Source organism: Osmerus mordax, chromosome 7 (assembly GCF_038355195.1).
Source record: "Osmerus mordax isolate fOsmMor3 chromosome 7, fOsmMor3.pri, whole genome shotgun sequence".
Taxonomy (NCBI): domain Eukaryota; kingdom Metazoa; phylum Chordata; class Actinopteri; order Osmeriformes; family Osmeridae; genus Osmerus; species Osmerus mordax.
The window spans coordinates 13,030,140-13,055,654 of NC_090056.1; the positions used below are offsets into that span (position 1 = coordinate 13,030,140).

The 25,515-nt window shown below is 46.5% G+C and overlaps 1 protein-coding gene across 3 annotated transcripts in view; it reads right to left on the reverse strand.

The window, feature by feature from the left end:
* Window positions 1-353: 353 nt before the first annotated feature.
* The window catches only part of LOC136945804 (membrane-associated guanylate kinase, WW and PDZ domain-containing protein 3), a 32,203-nt gene continuing 7,041 nt past the window's right edge, over window positions 354-25,515 (reverse strand). For 2 of the 3 annotated variants that reach the window (XM_067239866.1, XM_067239867.1), the window contains exons 2-17: window positions 22,585-22,874; window positions 20,511-20,627; window positions 16,874-16,993; window positions 15,776-15,976; window positions 14,550-14,727; window positions 14,344-14,414; window positions 13,135-13,296; window positions 11,409-11,952; window positions 10,768-11,320; window positions 10,607-10,670; window positions 10,090-10,509; window positions 5,114-5,314; window positions 4,907-4,983; window positions 4,499-4,645; window positions 4,289-4,427; window positions 354-3,214 (exon numbers count right to left, since the gene is read on the reverse strand). In XM_067239866.1, coding sequence (XP_067095967.1) covers window positions 2,193-3,214; window positions 4,289-4,427; window positions 4,499-4,645; window positions 4,907-4,983; window positions 5,114-5,314; window positions 10,090-10,509; window positions 10,607-10,670; window positions 10,768-11,320; window positions 11,409-11,952; window positions 13,135-13,296; window positions 14,344-14,414; window positions 14,550-14,727; window positions 15,776-15,976; window positions 16,874-16,993; window positions 20,511-20,627; window positions 22,585-22,864 — 4,296 coding nt within the window. In that variant the 5' untranslated portion in view covers window positions 22,865-22,874 and the 3' untranslated portion in view covers window positions 354-2,192. Of the gene's footprint in view, window positions 3,215-4,288; window positions 4,428-4,498; window positions 4,646-4,906; window positions 4,984-5,113; window positions 5,315-10,089; window positions 10,510-10,606; window positions 10,671-10,767; window positions 11,321-11,408; window positions 11,953-13,134; window positions 13,297-14,343; window positions 14,415-14,549; window positions 14,728-15,761; window positions 15,977-16,873; window positions 16,994-20,510; window positions 20,628-22,584; window positions 22,875-25,515 lie in introns of those variants that run through there. The other variant, XM_067239868.1, reaches the window with a different exon arrangement.

The following is a 25,515-nucleotide window of genomic DNA, read 5'->3' on the forward strand; positions in this document are numbered from 1 at the left end:
GACAAAATGTGCTGTTGATGATGTAGATTTGAAGGCTGTAAGTATGATTTCAGGGTAGAACCATGTCCCCATGTGCTCTCCTATAAAAGAACAGAAAGACCTCTCTCAAATACACATAAATAGCCCCAAAAAATCTTGTACAGCGTCATGAACACACAATTGATGTGACAAAGCTCAGAGCTAACAACGACAGTTCTCTCATTCCCCACCAATACAACCACCTTTAATATTTTGCTGCCATCTACTGCTTTTAGTTAAACACAGTCTTACTCCATGCATTTAGTCAAGAACATGTACAAATTCAAATATGGTGAATGACTGGTAGTCAAGACAAATATTTCCATCCATTTAAATAATTTATTTGTTGTTTATTGATAATTGTAACAATGTATAGGCTTATTCTCATTAAGAGTAAAGAAACACGTTAATATAACCAAATGAAATAACAGTCTTGATATTTACCCAAGCCAGACTGTACTGGTTTGGTCAGGTTGTCAGATGTTGATGGTTGTAATGGCAAACTCTGTGGGTAGAGTTACTATAATGAGCTCCCCCTGCAAGACGGTGACAGGTAGTGGCTGTGACAACCAGCAATTTATTTCCACATATTCATATTACAACTCAGTTTTGGCCGCTGTAATAATAACTCTGTATTCTCTGCCCACTAGAGCAGAGAATATATGGAATTATATATGTTAATTTGTAGACAGTCTGTAGCTACAGAGGATTCTATCAAACACCAAGTGCTTCCATAGAGATATACTGTAAACTAGGTTCTCATCACAATGTTTGTTACTTGAATAACAGTGTGTTAAAAAAGTATCTTTCTTCATCTTTATATCTCTGTATCAATGAATCCATAAATGTTTATCTAAAAAACCTGAGGATTAAAAAGTAACTTCTGTAGAAAAATACCATCTCTTCACCTCTACCCTCAACTGGCCAGATGTCAATGTAATTGAGTAATAAGTGACTGTGAACAGACTAAATTTTGGAGTTGTAAATTACATAATTTCCGAGCTTCAAGATTCAGCTTTTAAGTTGAAATGGTTCAGAGATTGAAACAATGTGGTTTGTGTTACCAAGGCAACTGTGCATTGCACCAGAGGGGCACATCTCTGGCTAAACAGTGGCCACAGAATGTTCTTCAAGTAAATAATACTGGTTCATATATGAGATGTTCATGTTGGATGTCACACATACACATAAACCAAATCAATTGCTCCACATTGTACTGTAACGTGAGTGTATTAACCACAGTCACTATTGCAGTATTTGTTTATCAGTCTAATATATTGTTATACATCCTAATTTCACTACAGCCTATGGCCAGTCAAACATTGTATTATTATTAACAGGTATCATTAGTATTCATATCAAATGTATCTTAATTTAACAGTGCCAGCATATAAATTAGGGCTCCAATAAATATTGTATTTTAGCAGTTGTTTTCGTAATTTATTTTCATAAAAAATATTTTTTTTTACAGGATATAGATTTCACACAATTGCTGACAAAGTTTTATATGCTCTTCGACCCATCACAATCTAATAACCAGATACATGAAACATTGTAGAGATTTTCTGTGTGTCCACTTGAGATAATAACAACAGAGCACCACCAATCCCCCTGAGCATTGTATTGCTCGGTTCATGAGGTATGAGTAAATGAAGATTCTGTCTCTGTATAGCAGAAGGTTCTAGAGCATCAACAGTAGGTACAGTAGCCTCTGCCACCATATAGAGAGTGGGGACCTAGAGGAAGAGAGACTGGATGTGGCTGAAAGCAGGAAGGTATCCTCAACAACAAATTCAAACTTCTTCCAATGCCCCTTAAACTACATTAGAATGTATCTCACATCCTGGAAGAGAATGGACAGAAAGCTTCCATGAAGAGAGGATAAGAGGAACAATGTGACTAAATGATTGTTGCTCGTTCCTGTTCAATGTACCTGTACAGTATGCTGGTCGCCCAAACTATTTACAAATGGACACAGTGAACATTGACTAACATCAGCCAGAAAACAGCTGTCAAAAGGCACAAAGAATATTTAAACTACATATCAAAAGAGTGGCAGAAAACTAAACTGAGTCAATGTGTAGTTTTCAAACAGGAGAGAGAGGTATTGGTTTGATTCTGACTCAGGGTGTGATGTCATGATCAGATAAGGTTTTCTATAGCTTCTGAGACAGTCACGAAACAGCTCCTCTTCCTCCGCCAGCCAGCCTCCTCTCCTGTCTGAGCTGGGCCATGCTGGGGGATCTGGGAGGGAGCCAGGGACCAGGGAGCAGCCTGGCCCCCCCGGCCGGGGCCAGGGAGAGGCCCGACACACTGGCAGCAGACACGCTGCCATCGGAGAGGCTGTCTCCGGACTCCGACTCGGCGCTCTCCAGCTGTGTGGACGTGAGGAATGAGAAGGGCTCTCTTTGTAGCCTAGGACTCAACACAGGACCAGGAGAGACCAGACCAGGCTGGTTCCTCTCCTCCCACTCGCTCGTCTCGTCCTCCTCTCTCCTCAGTCGATCCCTGTCCATCTCTCTCTCCTCTCCCCTTTCACCATCCAGATCACTCTCTCTCATCATTTCATACTCCCATACCCTCTCTCTTCTCGTCTCCCATTCACTCTGTTCCTCATTCAAATCCTCCTCATTTTCCTCCCAGTCTAGTTTGGGTTTGGGCAGTCTTTGGTAAGGGATGGGTAAAATGGCATCAGGTTGTTCCTCTTCCATCACCTCCTCCACCTCATCCTCCTCATCCTCTCTTTTCTTTTCGGGCTCAATCTTACCAACTCTGTCTTCACTCTTGCTTTTCCTTTTCCTGTCTGTCTTTCTGCTCTCCTTCCTCCCTCTCTCCTCCTCCTCCTCATCTGCTTCCTGCTCTGTGTCCTCCTTGTGGAGGTTTCTGAGGGCCTCTCTAGGTAAACTCTGAGAACGTACTTTGTCCCTCATCCTCTGGGCCCTCTGTCCTCTGCTGACATTCTCCTCCTCTGACTCAGAGGTCGGGCTCTCTCTATGTGACCCCGCCTCTTTCTCTGAACCCCGCTGCCTCCCCCTCCTCGAGCCCCCCTCTCTCCTCTTCCCTTGCCCCTGTGAAGACCGCCCTCTTCTCTTGGTCTTGGCTTGGTGGCTCCTTCTGTGGGTGGGGCCTACTGCAGCCAGACCCTGCTCCTCGGGGGGCTGTGGGCGGGGAGGGGAGGTGACTCTGCGCTCACGGCCTGGACACACAACCAGCACCCCACCAAGCATCCAAACAAACACATACACACAAACACACAGAGACATAAGGACAGGTAAGAAAAAAAAAACACACAGATTGAGCAGGTATGTAAGAGGGAGAAAGGGCTCTGGCAGGGTATATTATATAACCAGAACATTAAATACTGTACAGAGGTCCATCTGAGAGACCATCAGAGTGAGGCCAGGTTGTGTAAGAACTGATCCTCCCCTACGTCAACCCATCATCATGAACAAAAACAAAGTGCTGCTCATAAACAACATGCCTTCAATGTTCATTTCCCTCTCTCAAATAAAACATCATTATCGACTGCAACCCTGCAAGAACTGACTGGGACTGAGGCTATCGAAATACTGTATATATCTCTACCAGAGTGCAGAGAAAATAAATACAAACACAGTCAGAAGACATTCACAACACAGTCAGAACACAGTCAGGACCTTCATCAGTCAGGGCCAACATCACCAACCAAAATGTTTGTGAATGATCCTGATTTCAAAATGGGGGTGCCAACAAACAGCGACACAAAAGGTATTTTCAATGAGTAAAGACTACACACAGTTGGTAGTGATAGAGGAGAGGGATGTAGAGGGACAAGAAAAATGGAGAACTAACAGGAACAATTACCAACCGCGTATTCTCTGTCCGGCCGATGACATAGAAGCAAGGCTCCCCTAGCTTGGAGTTGGTCATACACAGAGACAGACTGGAGAGCTCCACTGGGAGAGAAAGAGATGAAAGGGATAGAGGGAAGAAGAGAAGCAAGTAGAGGAAGAGAAGCAGGAAACAGAGAGATTAAAAGAAAAACAGAAGCTGGTTATGAGGAAGTAGAACAAAGATCCCAACCCAGAAGAAGAAGGGAAAGAAGGATTAACCCCAACAGACCCAAGTTTCAGGAACCGCACCAGCAGAGAAAGAAGAGTTTTGCACAGAAGCCCTTCTAAGTGATATGTGGAAAAGTTGAAAGAGTTTGGAGACTGTGTGGTAGCATATCCAGCATATCCAGCATAGCATATCTTCCACACAGCAGGAGTGGCTCTCTGGAGGTGCTTACCGTAGTCAGGGACGTAACCGTTGCCCTTCTTGAGGACCAGGTGGATGCGGTGCCCCCCCCTGCGTATCTGCTCCACCGCCTGGCTGTGGGTCATCCCCACCGTACTGTCCCCATTGATCTCCACCAGTTGGTCACTCACCTGCAGGACACAGCACAGGACTCAGCATGGATAGCGTGCGCATCCATACACGGACACACAGAAACACACACCTGTATTTTATGGCTCCGTGAGGCAGGTCCTCCCTCCATCAGTCCCAGCACATACAGGCCCATGTTGTACTCACTTCCCCCTCTTAGACTGAAGCCAAAGCCTGTTGGGCCACGGTCCAGGTCAACGCTGTAATACCTAGAGTCATGCTAGGGACAAACACAAACTTAATGGATGGAACAATACAAGACATTATTGAGCCACTATCTGAGAAATACAAAGACTAGATGAGTTAAGTTAAGGTGAAGCAAAGGCTTAAATGTGCACATGTATTCAGTCCATTATTTGTATTGTGTGAGAGAGAGGCAGAGAGGTACAGTAACAAAGGACATCATGCTTCTTTGAAAGTTCGCTGAGCCTACACTGACATTGTTACTCGGACACAGATATTGGGCAGCCTCCATGCTTACCTTGGGCCGAGACCGATGACCTTTCCTGATTCTGTGATTAGGGTCGTAGTCTGTGGACTCTGATAGGCTAGAGGAGTCTGGGGGAGAGAATTGGATGAGGTTAAATTGTGGATGGGAAAACAGGAGATAGTTCAAAATACTTTTGAATTGAACAGAGCTTGATTATAGCATGTGTATTTGTGTGTGTGTGCTAGGCTCTGTGTTTACAGGTGCTGGGCCGGGGGATGATGGTGAGGCGCAGAGTGTTTCCAGCTCGCCGCAGGATGTGGGCAAGCTCCCGGTGTGGCAGGTTGAGCACCGACCGTCCCTCCACTGCCTCTAACCGGTCACCAGGGCGGATTTGACCACTCCGGGCAGCCGGGCTGCCTCGATGCACCGTTACAAACCGGTGAGGGAGGAGGGAAGCGGCTGGAGAGAGAGATGGTGGGAGAGTTAGGGTGTTGAAGAAACACTTACACAATTTTACCAAATTTAGCTGTGGAGGATGTGAAAATGTTTTCTCAGGAGAAAACAATTTGAGCTCATCTTCAGAGACCAGAGGCCCATTTGCCGTCTATACAATTTCTCCTCTAATGAAAAAGTATTTGATTTAGAGAGTGACTAATGAGTAAGGTCAAAAGTAAAATGCATAAAAGAGTGCCAACTCTAAATTTAAATCGTAAAGATAGGAGCCAAATTCTAAAACAAGACTTGGCTGAGATTTGACAGTGGTTATATAATAAATCACTGCACTAAATATCCTCTCTTTACTCCCCCCACTCCATGCCTCCTTGAAATACTCTCCTTTTCTCCTTCATCCGACCATCAATCAAGCCCTCTCTGTCTGCTGACACACCATGCAGGGAGCACTTTTTTCTGCTCATTGATTCAGCAGCGTTTTCAAGTACAGCCTGTCTTCTAACACAGGGTCACTCAACCTCATTTCCTCCAAGGTCCGGAAGGTAGAGAGCAGTGAGGCTTCACACCAGCAGTGAGGCTTCACACCAGCCGTGAGGATTCACACCAGCAGTGAGGCTGCAGAAAGGTCCACTCTCCTGCTTTCTACACAGACATTCTCTCAGTCCATATCTCTTCCACAGAAAATCCCCATACATCAGCAACTCTTTTTCAAAGGCAAAGCCTTCATAAGACTACAATTAGTGCTCTCTCTCTCTCTCTCTCTCTCTCTCTCTCTCTCTCTCTCTCTCTCTCTCTCTCTCTCTCTCTCTCTCTCTCTCTCTCTCTCTCTCTCTCTCTCTCACCCATATATAAACTAACCACACACACACACACACACACATCGAGACACTCTGCATTCGTTCACTCTTTGATGTTTGTGCTTGCTTCAACATTTTCTTGTGTGAGAAGAGCAGAGTCCACTTCTTTCCATCCGTTACCTTCAACGTCCAAAACATCAGTCACACATCAGTCACACTGACTCAAGCCAAAACGCCTTGACGAAATGAGAGTGCAATCCAGGTGATGCATGATGTGACGCATCATATGTGTGTGTTACTATGTGTTTGTGTGTGTTAGTGCACACTGGAGCAAGTCTGAAAATGTTATGCGACGGTTAGTTAGGGTTAGGGTTTGGTTATGTAATCTCAGTTTGTTCTTTGATTCTGTCTGTTTAAACCAATCACATCTTGGCCTTCATGTTAAATTCACTTTCTCACATCAACTAAATCCAGCCCAGAACATCACAAACCTGTTTTAATATAAAATGAACGAAATGCTCCCTTTCGCTCAATAATCTCCAGCACTAACCAGAAATCTTCTGAGAATTCCTTCACATTCATCCACCTCCATCTGGCTTCTCTCTTCCCTCCCTTCCTTCATCCCTTCATCCTTATTCTGGCCAAAAGTTTACACCCCAGTGTCAGCTCCTCCATAGTGACAGCTGGTGGGTCCATGTTGCCTACGTTATTATATAACCGATCAGACAACATAAGCATCCCGGCACCAGTCCTCCATCAGGAGGGCCTCACAACCTCAGATATCCTCCTGTAACCAGCAGAAGCGGAGGGAAACATTGCCTTTACACACTTCAAATTCCCGTTGACAGTCAACGTGACATGAATTAGGGCCTATGAATCTTGAGTGTTCCGGTGATGATGACACCCAGATGAACATCTAGTCAGTAATCAGGCCCTGACTCCTGGCCAGAGGACACATCTCCAGGTCTGGGCAGAATCTGGGTGACCCAGGCCCAAACTGCAATCAAAGCAGAGGCACTTTCATATAGTCTTATCATACATAAAACATAAGTAGTTCAAGACTGCTACATCAACGTGCCAATGTGCAAACAGGCACAGAAATAAAAAACTTACACACACACACACACAGACACACACACACACACACGCACACGCACACGCACACACACACACACACACACACTCGCTAAATATAAATGGACTTCATGATATACAGTGTATTTCCTTTGGCTTTCCTTGTTCTGCTGCCCAGAATAATCCCACTGCGGTTATGCCCAGCAGTCTGCCAGCCAGCCAGCCAGCCAGCCGTGCTGCACTGATCACCTCTCAGTGGTGAAAACGGCCCCCCTCCCCTCCATCGTAAAAGCCCTCTGCAGCTGAGACGCAGAGACCCCCTCCAGCCTGCCGGCGGAGCCTGCAGATAGGGAGAACACCACCTCCTCCCCTCAGCAGAGGGGAGAGCGCGGCTGACACCCTACCTTACGAGGGGTTACACATTTGCAGTCACGTCACATTCCCCACGGGACGGCTGCCTGCCCGTTACAGCCAACACAACAGCAACTAATTGAACCGCTGTGTTCCGCTGCTCAGGCTATCGCAACTGAAAGCACCATTACACCTGCCACGGAAATGACTACCACGACCAATTCTAAAGCACCTGCAAAGCTCTGCTGTCACAGACGTCCTCCCACCACCCCTGCTCCACTCCTGCAGTGTCTGCACCTGTTTGGGATAGCAACCGTTATCTCCTACTCTCTCTCTCTCGCTATCATACCACTTGTAGGATCCCAAACGCATCTGACCATTCTTCTAGTACCCCAGAGCACCAGTTTGAACTATGGCGGTCGAACAAAACACTTGAGGACGAAATGTCCATCTACGACCCTGCTACAGATGTTCTATATTAGTCGTCATGCACACAATATTCTTAATCACAGTGCTACCAATTGATAAGAAAGTCAGCACAGAACAGCAGCAAGGCTCACTCTTTCATACATCAAATCACAAACGATTACACATAATCGTAACAGTCCATTAAATGGCAACAAAAGCCCACAATTACGTTTGGAGTCCTTCACAGTTTTCAAAGCAGACTGTAGTCTTTCCAACATGGCTCTTTGAATATCATGCAAAAAGGTCAAACTGTATATTCCAGCAGGACAGCCTGAAGATGCTGAGGTCCAGAAGCATGTGAAGCTGATCAATAGAAGAAAACCAAGAAGTAAAACAGATCACTGTTGTTTCTCTGCTGGGGAAACGTTCAGTGTAGCGTCTCACTAAAGCATTTTAGATAGAGGAGGGGTGAGAGAGAACAGATGAGAGAGAGAGAGAGAGCAAGGAGAGAAACAAATAGAGAGAAGGAGAGAGAGAAAAATATAGAGGGAGAGAAAGATAGAAAACGAGAGAGTGGATGGTGGTGGATAGAGAGAGAGAGATGCAGGGAGACAGAGGGTATGAGGGAGAGAGAGAGTATTTTAATCTTTAGTGAAACCAGACTGAATCTTTTTACTGCAGAGTAAAGGGGAGAGAGAGGGGGGGAGCTTTAGGGAGAAAGAGAGAGAGAGAGGGGGGGGGAAAGAAACATAGATGGAGAGATACAGAGAGGGAGATAGGAGAGAGTAAAAAGAGAGTGTTGAGGAGAGCGAAGAGTGGTGGAGCTGTCAGAGGGGTGAGCTGCAGGGAGGAATGAGGACACAGAGACAGAGGGAGTCTGTACTGCAGAGAGATGGAGAGAGAGAGAGAGAGAGAGAGAGAGAGAGAGAGAGAGAGAGAGAGAGAGAGAGAGAGAGAGAGAAAAAGTGAGTTAGAGGAGGAGACCTACAACCTTAATCTTACCATGACAACATAAATGCATGTAAGCTCAGTCCATGAAGCAAATTGAATTGCATGAGGATTGAACAGAGGGAAGCCAATCCCCAGAGAGCCTGGGAAGGGGGGGGGGGGGTGAGAGAAGACTAGGTCATTTATCACACGGATGCTCAATACACTTAAGTCTAATAGGTGATCAGGTGTTTTGCTATTCCTTGCACAGGTAGGACATAAAGTAGCAGTATGGGGTCTGGCTATTGCACCCCATGCAGAGAGGAGTCATGACTGTATTGAGAGGGGGCAGGTTATCATCCAGAGGTTATAGTGTGTGGGATCTGGGGCTGACAGGGTGATTTAAAAAGAGAACAGACACAAATAAAACCGATGCAGCTTAGCCTTAATATCCCAGAGCCAGCAGCCCTTCACTCCGGATAATCTGCCTATTGATTTCATCGATTTCCAAGGAGGGTGGCATAGACATGCATGCACTCACAACTCTGACACACATCAATCAAGCGCACCCACACACTACAAACCCCAATACAGATGTTTGCACCACAAAACACGGAACATCCACGCCCAAAAGCAGGGACTGATGTTCTCACCTTCTGGAAGAGTCCAGAACAAAATCCCGGGGGGAGACAATATTACATCTTTATGATCCAATGGGGGCATCAACAACAAATGAATTTGCTGTACAAACATTAGGGGGTCTTCACATTTCTAAAGACTTGGTGTGTCATAGTCCCGTAAATATCCCAAAAAGCCTTTGGTACTAAAGTTATGGAAACAGGACAGCCCTTGAAAAGGGGTCACTTTCTATTCTGTCATCCTCGCTGTACAAGTCTGCTGAATCTGTATGTTGTACTGTAGGTAACCCAGAAAACAGTGGTTTCAAGATCACCATGCTGAATACAAAAACCATGGGAAAGACGGGGGTCTGTCTCAGTTTAACAAGCTCCATGACTCATTATGGATATACTGTGGTATCAGTATCGCTTCAAGAACCGATAACATGAACAATATGTTTGCTATCAGACCAATTGACCCTTTTCAGTAACACATGATAGGGAACTACAAATAAAACAGCTGTGAAACGTCCCGAGTTGTCAGAGCATGGCAGAACACAATGCATCATGATGAATGTGTCGTATGACATGTGACTCGCTCGGTTCTCACCCTTGCCGTTCTCCACATCCTGTGAAGCGATGACAAATCCAAAGCCCTCTCCCGGTTTCCTCTTCAACTCCACCTCAAATCCCTTGGGCAGGCGCGCCCGTCCCACTCCCTCCTGTCCTGACACAGGGGCCGCTGCCCCTCTCTCTACCTCATCCTCCAGACCCACACTCTGCCAGTCTTTGGGCTCCATGGTGAGGGTGACGGGCACAGACTCCAGGAAGCTGGTGCTCTGGACCAGGGAGGAGTGCCCCCGTCCAGGGGTGTGGCCGGGGGCATGGGGAGTTGCAGAGGTGCGTGACAGTGGCTGGGTGCGTGCTGGTGGGGAAGGGTTGTCGGAGGCTGCAGGGGGAGGAGGGGGGCGGAGGAGAGGTGGGGGCAGTCTTCTTATGGAGTTGGGGGAGATGGAAGGATGGTAGGTGCCTAGAAGAAAGAGAAAATAAAAGGTTTGTAGAGGGCCTTATCAACGATGCAAAAAAGCAAACAAACTGTGTTTGTCTAACAGTAATCCTCCTCTTACCCCCTCTGTAAACCAATAAGACCACCTCTCCTAGTTTGGTGTGTTCCTGAAGGACCTTTTGAACCTGGGACAAGAACAAATGAATACAAATATTGAGCGGTTATTTTGCAGACTTTACACAACATGTCTGTCTTTCTCTCTACTCCTTTCACATGCAGTACCTGTGCAAAGCTGAGACTCTGGATGTCAGCTCCATTGATTTTGACAATGACGTCTCCTGGCTGTAGGGAGGAGCATTGCCTCCTGTCCCACACCCTCTTGACCACAGCTAGCTGGCCGCCTTGGCCCCCCGCGGTCACACCAAAGCCCAGCCCCCTGCCCCCCTCATTCTGGGCCAGGGCGACGGGCACCAACTCCCCTTCACCCCCACCCCCACCCCCACTACCCAAACTCATTGCTCCCGGAGATGACATGCTGCTGGGGCTGGCACTGCCGCTGGTGTTGCCATGGTAGCCATTGAAGGAGTTTTGTGGGCTGTCAGGGGTGGGAGGGGGTCTGAGGAGGGAGGTCTGGGGTCTGATGAGGCGAGAGTAAGCCCCCCTAGGCCCCCTGAGTGAGGAGGAGGGTCTCCGGGGGGACTGGGGGACGGGCAGCCTTGACACGGGGAGGGTGCAGGTGGACAGGTCACTCTCAGAGGACTTGCAGTTACCGTAATGCTGGGCATGATGGGGAGCTGACAGGGTGTTGTTGTTATGGTTACGAATCATCGATGCCCTACAGAGACAGATAAGGGACAGGTATGACATTCTGCATGTGATTCAATGATCTAGAAAATACATTGAAATACTATCAACTGTGTTACCTGTGTGAGCCGAGGGCGGAGACCACTTCACTGTCACTCTGGCAACCCAGGGAATTGTCGAGGGGCTGCAGCCTGGGAAGGCCCCTCAGGGAGCGGGGTGGGCGTGAGGGCGCGGTGGAGGGTGCCAAGCTGGCACTAGAGCGCCTGGAGGAGGGAGCGGGCAGTCGGGGGGCTAGGAGGGGGGCATTTCCATTGGCATCCAAGCCCGACCCCACTCCTAAACCCATGTAGCCACCTTGGTAGACACCGTTGAGGTTGAGGTGCTGAGCAGAGGTGTAGGGGGACGGCGCGGGGAGGAGAGCAGGTAGGCGCTGGTGCAGAGGCTGGGGCTGCGTGGTTGTGGGGGGCGGCAGGGGGTCCCTGCTGTCCGGTAGCCTTGGAGGGGGCTGCTTGGGACAGCCGTCAGGGTTGTACAGCATGGGGTAGCCCCTCCTCACCACCACGTCCACATTGTGGCCCACAGGCACCAACTTGAGCATCTCCACCACCTCTTTATGAGACACGCCCAGCACACACGTGTCGTTGATGTAGACCAGGATGTCAGCTGTGAGGACGGAGAGAGGGAGTTCTGATGCAAATGCACGAATGATATGGGTAAACCTGATGCATTTTGTAAATATAGTACCAAAGGCATTTCTGTAACCTACTTTGCCAGCAACATCTCTCGAGCACAGTAATCCTCTACTTGGAAGTCGTTACCGGGAGGTTACAGGGCAATGTGGTTCATAAGTCATACACTATTTGTGTATTTCAATTGGAGCGTGCGTGTGAGTGTGTTCTAATCCAGGCATCTAATCCCTCACTAACCCAGCCTATTATCAGATAGAAAGTGAGAGCCTCTCTGAGGAGAGCCCGTGATGCCTGTCACCATGTGCATGTGTGGGTGATGTGAGTGCGCGCCTGCCTGTCCTTGTTTATGTGTGTCTGTGTGTGTGTGTGTGTCTATGCATATGGATGTGTGTTGCTTTATGTGATGATAGCTAGATTATGGCAACATGGCCATTAGGATTAGAGACCGATCGAGATATATACTCAATGAGAAATAAACAATCTCTCCACTTTAATCCAAGTGGGAAGAGAGGGAGAGCGAGAGCGAGAGCAAGAGAGCAAGAGAGAGAAGGAGATTGATAGTTGTAAGTAGATTGTAAAGCAAACTGTCGTCACATGTAATATCAATGCAAACAGAGTATCACATCTGTAGAGACAACACTGTTCTTATAAAACAAAAAGAGACGGTTTATTTTCCAAGCTGTTTGAAGACGTCACACTGACCCCAGACATGGAAAAAATCAAGGGTATAGGCTGTAAACAAAGTCCATCTGGAAAAGCTAGACATTGTGTACCAGGCAATAGCTAATGGTTTAGCCGGTATGGGCAAACTTTCCATGGAATCATTTGTCACTAGAACATTATTAATCAAATATTCTGTCTGTCACCATCTCTGGATGCTGACCAATAACTGTGTGTGAAACTCATAAAACATTCTAAGTAATTCAGGATAACAGTATTTAAGCTCCAATCCATCTGTACATTTCTCTGCAGTCCTATTGAATACTGCACATCGAAAATAATTGCAAGCTAGGAACCACCAGAATAATGTGATTTTTTTGGTTTCAAACTTTCTTACAGTTTACTCTTTAAGGCTTTGCAACAAACATTTTTCAATCCATCATGAGATGGCAGTGAGCGGTTGGTGGATGCTGCTGCTCCTGACCAGCTCTCCTACCTGTGTTGAGTGCAGACGGCCCCCCTGGAGTGACGCTGTAGACCTGGAGGAACTCCCTGGGTCTGCTGCCCCCTACGATGTTGAAGCCGAAGCCCCTGGAGCCCTTGGAGAGCCGCGTGTGGACGGAGAAGCCTCTGAGCTCTGCCGGCTGGGCTGTAAACCCTGCCACTGACCAACACACACAGCCAGAGGGAGAGACAGCAAGAGAGAGAGACAGCAAGAGAGAGAGACAGCAAGAGAGAGAGAGACTGAGGAGGACAGGCTTAGCTGTGTGCAATTCCGGTTCTCAGAATATAAATGTCACCGTGAAGCGTAGTGAGACTAGCAGAGTCTGATGCAGTGAGTTGGTGGGTTACGTGAGTAGAGATGTGTTGGGGTTTTATGACCGAGGAACAAGAGACCCACACGAAACAACGCACCAATCACCAGATGGCACTTAGTGCTAAACATTTTGAAATAAATAGAACTCATGCGGCCAAAGTGTTTTTCCTGTCATAATGGCCCATGAAGGAGGCTCAGCTTGCCTTTCACAAGGCAACCCCTTCTGTTACTGAGTTGCATTTCCCCCTGTTGGCCATAATAGTGTACTGCAACTCAGTTTGGCCAGCCTATTCCATGGCATTACAACAGATGGAGCTGCTTTCACTTGAGTAATCAGCTATTTGGACATATATCAGAAATCACATTAAGCTGTACTTATTTTATCTGTATGTATCGCATGACAAAATGATGACTGAAAGTTGTCAGTCACATGCCCAACACATGCCATCTGCCAGGCTAGTCAAAACAGGTAGAACCCTGCCAGTTGTTCTGGCCTAAATCAAAACACATCTGAATTCAACAAAAAGCTTATTGGATTTAATTTAAGTCTATTAACAGGTCAACTAGCCAGGTCTGTGGTTCCTAGCTTAACTAATGTGGCTACAGACATGCTTCATTAAGCTCTGTCGCGTTTGAACTCTTCAACAGTGTTTCTATAATTACAGTATGCAGAGAGACATAGACACTGAGAAAGACTCAGAGAGAGAGAGAGAGGAGAGCGATGCAGAGAGGGGGAGAGACACAGAGAAAGACTCAGAGAGAGAGAGAGAGAGAGAGAGAGGGGGAGAGAGATGCAGAGAGACACAGAGAAAGACTCAGAGAGAGAGAGAGGGAGAGGAGAGAGATGCAGAGGGGGGAGAGACACAGAGAAAGTGAAAGGCGGCTCACATTCGTTTGTGTCCACCGACTCTCTCCTCTGGGCTCGAGGATCCTGCCAGCTGGTGGTCTTTGAGTGGTGACTGAAAGAGAGAGAGAACATCCTCCTCAAAATCACAATAGCAATGATCACGTCAACACATTGGAAATAGACTTATAGGGCTTATTTTTACAAAACGTCTTGAATAGCAATCAAGCACTTTAGTGGTCAGGCTCACTCTATATAGTAAGGCTCTCCTGTTTCACTGAAGGCCACTTCCCAGTTCTCGGACATCACTGCCTGCAACCTGCTGCTGCTGCTGCCCTCGTTCTCCATGGCACAGCCATCCCCCCCACTGGAGCCCCTGGGGGAGGACAGGGGGGCAGGAGGCGCACCCCTGATGCCCGCAGAGCCCCCTGAAACAGAAGAGGAGAGGGAAAGAGACCAATCATGTCTGGTGAATAGAGTCCTAATCTGAGGATGGGTCATTGGAAAAGGTTGCTGAAAAAAAATCTAGGAATCGTGCCATATCATGCTTAACAATTATGAGTGCTGACTAATCTGAAATTAGTTTGGAAATAGCCTGGAATCTCCTCTAAATCTGAAAAAAGAACTGCTTTGTAATTAGAAAATATAGAAATAGACTGATCTCTGACCTTAACCAACAGGGGGCAGATCCTACTCTGTCCTGCCCAGTCGAAGTGAGGCTGAGGCATGCATCCTACAATGACAGCTGGGTGAAAATAAGCATCTTTTTCCTGACTGCCCTTGTTTCTGTCCTCTATATTGTTGGTTCTCTCTCCGAGAAGAGGAGGAGGGAGAGGTTGTGCTCCACTGCACATGCAGTGTTGCACAGTCCATCCAGCTCCCCCCTGCCCAGACTCAGAGATGACTCAGCAAAGGTCAGGACCATGGACAGCTCACTGCCACGAGCCTCTATGTTTACCCTCCCTGCCTCAGCCTTCCCTGGCCCTGCCCTCCCTTCCTGGCCTCCTTCCCTGGCCCTGCCCTCCCTTCCTGGCCTCACTCCCTGCCCTATCTGTGTATCTGCCTGCCTGCCTCCCTGCCTGGCTCTCTCTGCTTGCATCTGGGCAGCAGGCTGACCCCTCCCTGGATGAAATCAGTAAATCGATGAGGCCACACCCCCACTAAATCTGGAGCATACTAATCATGCTAATGATTGATTCATTGGGGTATCAAAGTCTGAAGCTATAGACTGAGGGACTATGGAGTCTCCAGATCCTGGCTAGCACTACCACTCTACTTCTACTGGAAGATAAGTTAATCAGTCAAACCTTTTGGATCTAAAAAACCTTAAGGGTATTGCTATAGTCCCCGTTCCTCCTACAGTCTAACTACCTTAGTGAGTTGGACCCGTACAATCCTATCACTCCTAGTCTACAAATTGCCTCTGCCAAATGCCCTATGAACGTGGTATAAACTTGGTCACCCATGTGGTCTTACGCAGCAGTCTGTCTGAGGGACACCTGCCTGCCAGGCCACGGTCCTCCTCGCTGTCGTCCCCCTCGTCTGCAGCCTTCTCCAGGTTGCTGAGGGACTTGCTGCGCGTGCGGAAGTTCCTGAGCAGATTGCGGTGCTCCTGGTAGGTGATGGGGGGGCTCTCTGGGCCGATGTGCACCGGCCGGGGGGTGCCGTAGTAGTTCCCTGGGAGACCGCCAGACAACGGCGGGGGGGAGGGTGGGGGGTTGGGTTATGAACACATCAAAACCCATGTGTGCCTTTTGCATTTCCGATACACTGTATTCACTTCTTTTTTTTGTACAGCAACATTGCGTGGCAGCAATACCAAACAGAAGCGCTGCTCAGAAAATGTGGGACTGAATCTAGTGTAGAGGGCAGGGATCGAAACAGAACCCATGGCACATGGCAAGCATATTTCCACCAGGCATCTCTGTTTAAAACAAACACATCATCAGCCCGTGTAGATTATCTCTCCCGATGGGGATCTGCAAAGTCTATTCTTTTTTTCCTTAAAGTCTATCCATCTGTTCTGGAAGCAAAGCAAATCCCTTCCCTCTCTCCATGCTGCTGTGGAGACCAGTGCTGGGTGAAACATTAGGCTGCTGAACCTCGTCAAGGTTACAGTAGCAGCCACCATCCTGGTCCTGTTCTGAAGCTCTGCCACTGGTCCCCCTGATTGCTTTGCAGTAGCAGGGCGTCCATCAATGTCACACGCAAGGCAAGGTGAAGATGACATTTATTGCGCCCGTTAAATTCTTATGAATTATGGATGCAAATCTGCAGTAGTCTTTTAATCAGAGCAAGAGATCCAACCCTCAGCTGGGGGGCGGAGTCTGGGGTGGGAGGGGGGCCTATCCTACACCTGATGTCATTAACGTGCAGAAATGCCTAGTAGAGCCTCCTGGGAGATGGTGTTTCTACGCTGAAGTTTGAGTCTCAGTGCCATATCCATAAGCCAGCCGGAGGCGGATACTTTAACTTTATTTAACATTATTGTTGTTCATGACAGTAAGTTGCCATGTTGCACCATTAGTCTACCACTTTGTAGACCTTGGAGAGAGCACATACAGCTCTCCTCACCTTTGAACTTGCCGCTCTCCAGCAGAGCTCCTGACTCCTCCAGGGCAAAGAACTCCTCGATTGAGACAAAGTTGTAGTCCACCCCAGAGATCTCCCCGTCCCTTGGCGGTCTGGTTGTGCCTGAAGGGGGAGGGCGGGGGGGGGGGGGGGGGGGGGGGGGGAGTGGGGGTGAGGTAGGGTGCCAACAGAGAATAACACATTACCGTACATCTGTGGGTCAGATCACAACTACCTCCCGTGCCCTTCAGTCTACAACTGAGACAGTGACTTCTCCAGAGTTTATAACAAATGTGTCAGGTAAGATCGTATGATAGAACACATAGCAAAGGGCCAAAATAAACAAAACAATCTTGACCTTGAATTTTACAAATTATTTTACAAACAAATGACACCTACCGCAAACAAAGGTCATATCTCCTTCCCTGTGGACCACATATCATGGCTGAGAGGGAACCATGGAAGGGAGTCATGCCCAGTTACTCTATAAAACCTATGATTAATGGACTGCTCTCTCAAGAGCAGAACTCCCAGCCACAATGGCATCCACACACACACACACACAGACACACACACACAGTTTCCCCCTCTGAAACACAGACCTAGACAGACTACAAATCCGCCCAGCCCCTTCTCTCCTCTAAGTCTGTTCATACGCCTCAATCAGTGGGAGACGAGCAGACTCTATCTCTAATTAAACATGTGATAGCAAATCATCCGCTAGCCTCTGACGGCAGTGTCATTCTTCATCAGTCCTCAGGCCACTCTCTCTAATGCTGATTCTGAGGGAGGCAGGGCCTCATTACCCATGCTGCCTCCTCACAGATATATATATGACATGTCAGCAGGTGACAGGCTGGATTATTGACATCTTTCTCCCTGCTGCTCCCCGCAGGCACAGCACACACACACGGAAGGCTCCCACTGGGAGAGCAGAGATAGTGGCAGGGGTAATTACACACGGCTCCTTATCAACACGAAGCGAGAGCTGCCAGTCAAGATGGCTGTGTGGATAGACAGACATGATCCCTACAGTAAGGAGAACAGCCTGACAAAACCGAGGGCCACAGACATTTTGCATGATCCACTGCTTTATGTCTGATCTCTGAGTCATTCAAAACACAATGAGACAACTCCTTCCTTCAGCGGTCACAGTCCCCTAGACATGGAGCCATCTCATGCAGAGACATGTCGAGAGACTCACACACTGATGGGGATTTGAGAAACATAGGTCATGATGTTCTGTTCTCCAGGAACACAGAGCAGTAAACTGATGACGTGTTCTATATATGTGAACAGTATGTGGATATGTGGTGAAATGTTCCACAGCCTTTAGATAGAAGTCTCCTCATCCTCTGGCACAGACAAACACATCAGCTTTTCATTTAATGATGTCTCTGAATAATTTATGAACGCCTTTGCCTAATTCTTTTAAGTATTTCAATTTTTCATGTCTTTTCATCGTGTGAGAGCTTTTATAAACTGGGTTTCTAGCCAACATTGCCATAGTACATTGTATGTTTCAAAACATAAGGGGATTTCAGGTTAATCCCAACTCTCCCGTGACAGATGCAGTCATTATTACCAGTTTCAGTGTTTTAGGATCTCAAAACAGAATTCCTAATCTCCGACAAAGAAACAGTAGTAGTTTTGTAAATTACTTTAAATAAATATCACTGGTCTACATATTACATTTGACACCTAACGTTGGTGAAAATATCAGTCTGTTGATGTAGTTCATGTCCATCCATCAAGACAACATTAATTTACTGTTACTTTGTAAACACAAACTGATCTGAGACTAACGCAGGCCTCCATAGCGATGCATTGGTACTGTCCAAGCATTAAGACATAGGGTTATATTCATGTTGCTTTTGTCCCTAAGACCTTAATCAGATTAATTACAGTACATTCAGTGGTTCTACATTTGTAAAGTAAATATAAAATTCTAGTCAAGAGCGGTCTAGTCAAGTACTGTATCAGAGGAACGTACAGTAGGTCCTGAAGAGGGCCACACTGAGCCACTGTTGAACTCCTCAGCTTCAAGTTCCTGATTTATCCACCATGGCTGCTTCCTCCCGGCAAAACAACAAAACAAAACAAAAAAGCGAAATGGTCTTCACTTTTTGGGGGGATAAATGCATTTCTTTTTCATTGATGACCGCACTTTTATCTAGCTTGCTAGCATATTCACAATGTGGTGTTGAATTAGGATCTAATGGATTACACGTATTGTCGGGATAAAGAGTTATTCTGCTAGTAAAGAGAACGGCAGGAAGGCTGCAGCATCTTACTGAGACATCTCCAGCAGCTCAGAGGATTATGTAGCCGGGGGCAGAGCTTGCCTCGCTGTCACTCCAACTTAGAGGAATTCACTGAGCAACAGGAAGTTGAGTCATGACGACCGTTTTTTGCAGCACTAGTAGGGAACAGGCTCGTGCAGACATGGCGGAGGATCACCTAATCTGCCAGCACACAGCTTATTTATAGTGCCAATGCAGGAACCTCTGCCAGACTAAAGATCACAATGCTCTGTGGCGCTGTGCCATCAGCCCTCCTATCTAATTACCAAATGGATGGATGAAAGTATTACTGCACACTGGGGAAATATACCCACCATCAGCAACTAATAGTGGATGTGAGTGTCAGTGTGTGAGACTGTGAGCACATATGTGTGTGCCTGGTTGAGTGGCATTGTTTATGGTGCGTCACAACTGAGACAAAATGTTTTCCATCCTGGCCTCATCTTGGAGTAGTGACCTGTGTCAGGAGGATGGGGTTGGGGTAGGTGTGGTGGCATGGTGGCAGACTGCTCCAAATGACCTACTTCCTGATGAGATTAACACCACACTGCCACTGTCTGGGGCTGGGCTGGCCCAGACTAGACCATGCCAGATACTCCATGACAGCAGAATAATACAGCCACAGTGCATGTCATCCCCCTGCCCTGATACACACACACAATCCTCTTGTGGCCCAATAATACCCTCCGATAGAGGGTTATGATAGCAGAAAATATTATAAACAGATAAATAATTGATTTTGGGACAACACAAGTTGACAACCCATTTTAATAGGGGGTTATAGCCAGTAAACAAAAACAAGGAAGTTAAGAGAGCAAATTTAAACTGGAGGGAGTATTTCCAGACAGAGCCAAAGTTGGGAGGTCAGGAGAGAGGATGAGAAGTGATGACACTGTTACCAAGGATAAAAGCAACAGTGTGCGCATTCAAACAGTTGCCATGGAAATGGTAACGAACACTCTTCGAGGTACTTTGTCTCACCTCAACTTGCACTGGGTGACAAAGCTAAGGCGAGATGTGAGATTTTTGTTAAGTCAACACATATACCAGCTGAATATACTAACACACAGAGGTGTCAGGGTGAGCTTCCAGGACCCTGCTGGAGCAGCAATCAACACCAGAATACTCTCCTGGAGGCAGGTGCATCTTCCCTCCAAGATCATGAACAAACTCCACTTAGTAGACAAAAACTAAGATAGAACAGGTGGATACTGCAGCATTTACCATATTGGTAGTAGAATTTCAGATGTATTTGCCTTAAAGTGCCTAGTACTGGATCTATAGGTGACAGCAGAACCTAGAGTAATACTAGGTCTTGAGGTGACATCAGGACTTACAGGGAACTGCTCGGAGGTAGAGGTTCTCACGAATCACTTGCTGCAGCTGGCTGTCCATGGAGCCTGGTGTGAAGCACTTGCTCAAATACAACCTGAGATCCCGGCACAGCGTAGAGCCTGGGACAGAGGAGGGGAGGGGGAGAGACAAAGAGAGAGAAAAAGAGAGAGAAAAAGAGAGAGCACAAAAAACAGAGCGGGATAGATGAGAAAAAAAGAAAGAGAAGGGGGGATATTTTGAGTTTGAAATATGTCATGCACATTCCCCAGTCAGAACACAGTCGTATATCCACCAGCAATATTAATTTGTCTAAAAGGTGTTTATGGCACATCAACCACAGAAACTGACAAGCCATGCAAACATTCATATTTATAATCCAACATGATTTACCACCTTCCTCTACCCACTCTTTAATGAGGCATTTCCCAGCCCCTCATGCACAGCATGGAACACGGAGGAGGTGTGCACAAAGTCCTATGTTGGGGCTGTTACAAAGAGGCAGGGCCACAGGCAGACTATCTCCCTCCCCTCTCTCTCTGATCTATTCATTTAATCTCAAGTGCTTTATGGTCTCTGATGACAGGTCACTTGCAGTTATAGATGGCTTGAGAGCATCTCCAGCTTGTCGCTCTGACGGACGAGCACCCCCCCTGCTCTGACACTCTTCCCCCCCCCTCCCCCCCCCCCCTCTCGCCAACTCCCCTGACCCCCCCAACCTGCTGTTCCACTGGCTCAGCCTCGGCTGGCCCCCCGAGCAGATTGGATTTGCTGCGATATTAAAAGCGCCTCTGTAATAAAACTTTATTAGCAAGGCCGGTCATCCACACACACGTACCTGTCAACATATGGCAAGTGCTACGGGGGGGAAAATGCCTGACCTACAGCTTTCTGGCTGAAATAGTGGTCTTTTGTTCCCAATATGAAACAGCTGCCAAGCCACGTGCCAAATGAATCAAAAAGAAAAGCTGACTCTGGTATCACTAATGCGGCGCTGCACATTAATGATATGGAATGCTGGCACAGTTGACTTTTTTAATGAAAAATGCTTTAATGAAAGCAAAATATCAACATCTTTGAATTCCTCACTGCATCATAAGTAACATGCCACAGACAGTATATGCTTTAATTTGTCCCTCAAGGTTATCAAAGCTAGCCGAGTACTGGCCATTGGAAACACAGGGAATATTGACTGGCCCTAATCATCAGAAGCATGGCATGTCGCTGATAGGATCAGCAACGTCTAGTTTTTGTACAGCCTTCCTCGACTCTCTCTGAGGGCCTGTACGGTGGACTTCTGTTTAGAAGGAGGAGCAAGAAGAGGAGGAAGAGTAGGAGGAGAAGGGCCAATACAGCAGCAGAGAGCAGATCATCCATCACTGTCTAGACTACATGCAGTCAGAGTACCCAGGGAGGGCCGGTCAGGCCCCAGAATGATAATGGATCCTGCAGTGGCAAAGGGAATAGGAGTACAGCCCCCCATTTACACTCCTGTGGGCCATTTAGCCATCAATCTAGCCAGCAAGGCCATGGGGTATCGTGGTCAGGTGACACCATGGTGACATATTGCTCTGTTCAGACCTAACAAAGACATCCGTCACCCCCACCCTCCTCTATAAATACCAAGGCCCCTCAAGGGTGACAGACAACTGTATCGCCACATCCCTGGCCTGATGCCTGTCACATGTGTCATCGGGAATCTAAACCCCTTCCTCCCACATATCGACCAGTGCCGACTGCAGCCATTGACACCCCTGATTGACTAATTGAATGGAGCAGGTCCTCAACAGCGAGCTGTAGATCTGCTGGGTCTTCCAGTGTCAATGACTACTTAGCATCAACTTAAAGACCACTAGAACAGCATGTATGGATACATATCCATGTATGGAACATCATTCTTTTAGTGGCCAGATGGAGGTGTGGCCAGCTTCACTGGATTTTATTTGTGGGTTTCTGAATTTAACATGTGCAACGGATGTCTTTAATTATTAAGTAACTGTTTACGCTTGCAGTTTACTCAATGCTGGCAACATTCCGAATGTTCTGTGGACAGAGGAGTGAGGGAGGAGCCAGTCCTACCTGGGGAGACAGTCTTGACGCGAACAGGATGGGGACAGGAGTTGAGGACACCACGGACGTCTCCCAGCGTCATTCCTAGCACAGGTGTTCCTCCGATCTCTAGGATGACATCGCCAACTGTGAGCCCTCCCCCAGGAGCGGAGGTGACAAATGGGAACTCTCCATAGTCAGCCCCGCCTCCGACGGCCACACCCAGGTCCCCAGAGGAGCCCAGCAGAGGGACGAAGGTCTCCAGCACCTTGGAGCGCCAGTGCAGCTTCTTCACCGCTGCCTTAGACATGGCAAATGAACTGAGGGAGAGAGAGGGAGAGAGAGGGGAAAAGAGGGAGAGGGAGAGGGAGAGAGAGAGAGAGATAGAGAGAGAGAGAGAGAGAGAGAGAGAGAGAGAGAGAGAGAGAGAGAGAGAGAGAGAGAGAGAGAGAGAGAGAGAGAGAGAGAGAGAGAGAGAGAGAGAGAGAGAGAGGAGTTTGAAACAGAGAAACGCAGAGCAGGATGTCACTGATATGACCTTATTAGGGTGTAACTTTAGGACTTCAGGCCAACAATTCGATGGCACTTAACAATGGACTCAATAGCAACAACAAAAAGTAATGTTTGACTAAATGTGAAAAGAAAATTATTATGACAAAAAAGTTAAACTGCCGAAGTAACATCATAACATTTTGAAGCACCTGCATATCAGCTAGAAAGACGTGGAAACTGTGTGTGTTATGCAAACACAGATGAGGGCTGTCAAGTGAGGGTTGAACTGAAATCAACAAACTGTCAAACAAGATCATTTGATCATACTGTTTGCTAGAGACAAAACTTGTCTTATGGTTCTACTTAGACTATTGTATTAGTATAAACACGCAGTCTGGATAGAGGTAGCCACAGATTGCGATTTATCTCAGAATCTCATGGGAACATGTAGTGTTAAAGACATGCCTCATTTAATGCAAAAGAAAATAATGGACCCATTGTAATATGTTAGATAAACTGCTATGACGAACAAGATTCCCATACATAAGCATTTGCCTTTGTATACTCTATGGACAGAAACACAAATAATGGAATCTTATAAAACCCTTATTTTTTGCTATGAATGATCATGATTTTATAATATGTTTTCATGTGTTGATCCTCCTGCTGGTTTAACATCTGCTTGGAAAACGTGCAATTAAACTATAATGCAAGTTGTAAATCACCAATAAGATATGTAAATATATAGTCAAAAGGCTCAACGTTCTCAAATAAGGGCTTTCATGGCTTGAATTCAAGTTGGAAGTTCAGCCACAGACCAACTGTCCGAACTGCTAACTTTTGGGCCTCATAGAGGTGTTCTGTTGGGTTATGCTGCTTTGAAAGAAGGGTGGGTGTTCCTGTATAGGGTGACAGTATTAGAGCAGCACTGTCACCTTGGCACAACAGGACAGGAACTGCACTGGCACAGAGACAGCTAGCTAACACAACAGTGTGTGGGAGAACCTGGCACACCGTTCACACAGTTTATATAAGACAACTAGAGAGGGTACAATTTCTGGGGAAAATGTAGGGTGTGCTTGCTTGCGTCGGTTGTACAGGGGTCCGTTTTTAATGACATTTTTACAACTAATAATTCTGTATATTTTATATAAAAATGCATAGGGCCTACTTATTATTTATAAAGATTACATAGATTTAAAAGCATCTTTTTTTTGCTGCTCATTTACAACTCAAAATACGAGTTAAGTGTAGAATGAAATATGACGTCTTCTCATTTCCCCTGCAAGAGGCAGCCTCATAGCTGAATCAACGAATACATTTGGCAGACCGGTGTAAAAATTGACCTAATCTCTATGACTTAAACGTCCTTTTAAGTTTTCCCTTCTGGTGATATTTTCAGGCATTTAGCCTACTCATATTGCATTCATTCATTCATTAATAAAGGACCCCCTTTGAAGATTATTCTACGACGTTACCCGGCAGTAGAAGATGGAATCGCGATTCAAACATTACCATCTGCTAACTGAAAAATGTAAATAAGCTAACTGATTATTTACATTATTTACATCTGCTTACTGAAAAACGTAAATCAGCTTGACATTTATTTAGTGGAAAATCGCTCATTCATAAAAAGCTCACTGGTAGCGATCATTGTCAGTAACAACGCAAAATGCGATATAGCCCTGTGTGGAGAAGCTGCCCCGGTAAATTCTACTACGCTACAGTACTAGACTACTGCTGTGTTCGTCTTGGTAGCGATTGCGTTGGTTGAATTGGATTTAACGTTCCGTTGTACGGTTTAGGCTGAAATTAATTATTTTCATGAACAGATTGACAAAGTTTAGGCTGTGGCAATGAAGTTCAGGTTAGTGGTCAGAGACTTTTGATTTAAGTAAGGGGAGTGCCGAACATGTTCTGTTGCCGTTTGATTTCCTAAACAGCTGTGTAGATGTTTTTGTAGTGTCTCGCGTAAGCTACAGCGTTGCAGTGAGCAACACTGGTTTGAAAACGCAGGTAATGATAATTTCACCAACAAATCGTGTACTTGTAATGTAATGTCATAATAAATCCTACAACGAAAATGTATTTGTGAGGAATGTTTATTTTAACGATTGAAAACAGATGCATCATAGACCACTGAAGTATGTGTTGCTCGGGCAACAGAGGCTAATGTCATGCTAATGCTTCAGTGAAATAGTAGACTACCGTTTCCGAAAGTAGATGTGGGCCTACTTCCTTAATAATATCAGCTAATATTGTACATTACATTTCACAATTGTGTTTCACATCACAAAGTAAAATGAGTAAATAGTTATCACCCTGGCCTCTTTGCTTGTGGCGTTTCTGCAGCTGCCTTGCAGTAAAGCTATAGTTAGCCTAGCTATCCCCCAAGTTAACAGATAAGAAACGAATGTTCTGCCAAAGGTAGTCACGCGTGTTTTCGTGACGTTAGTGACGTAGTGACGT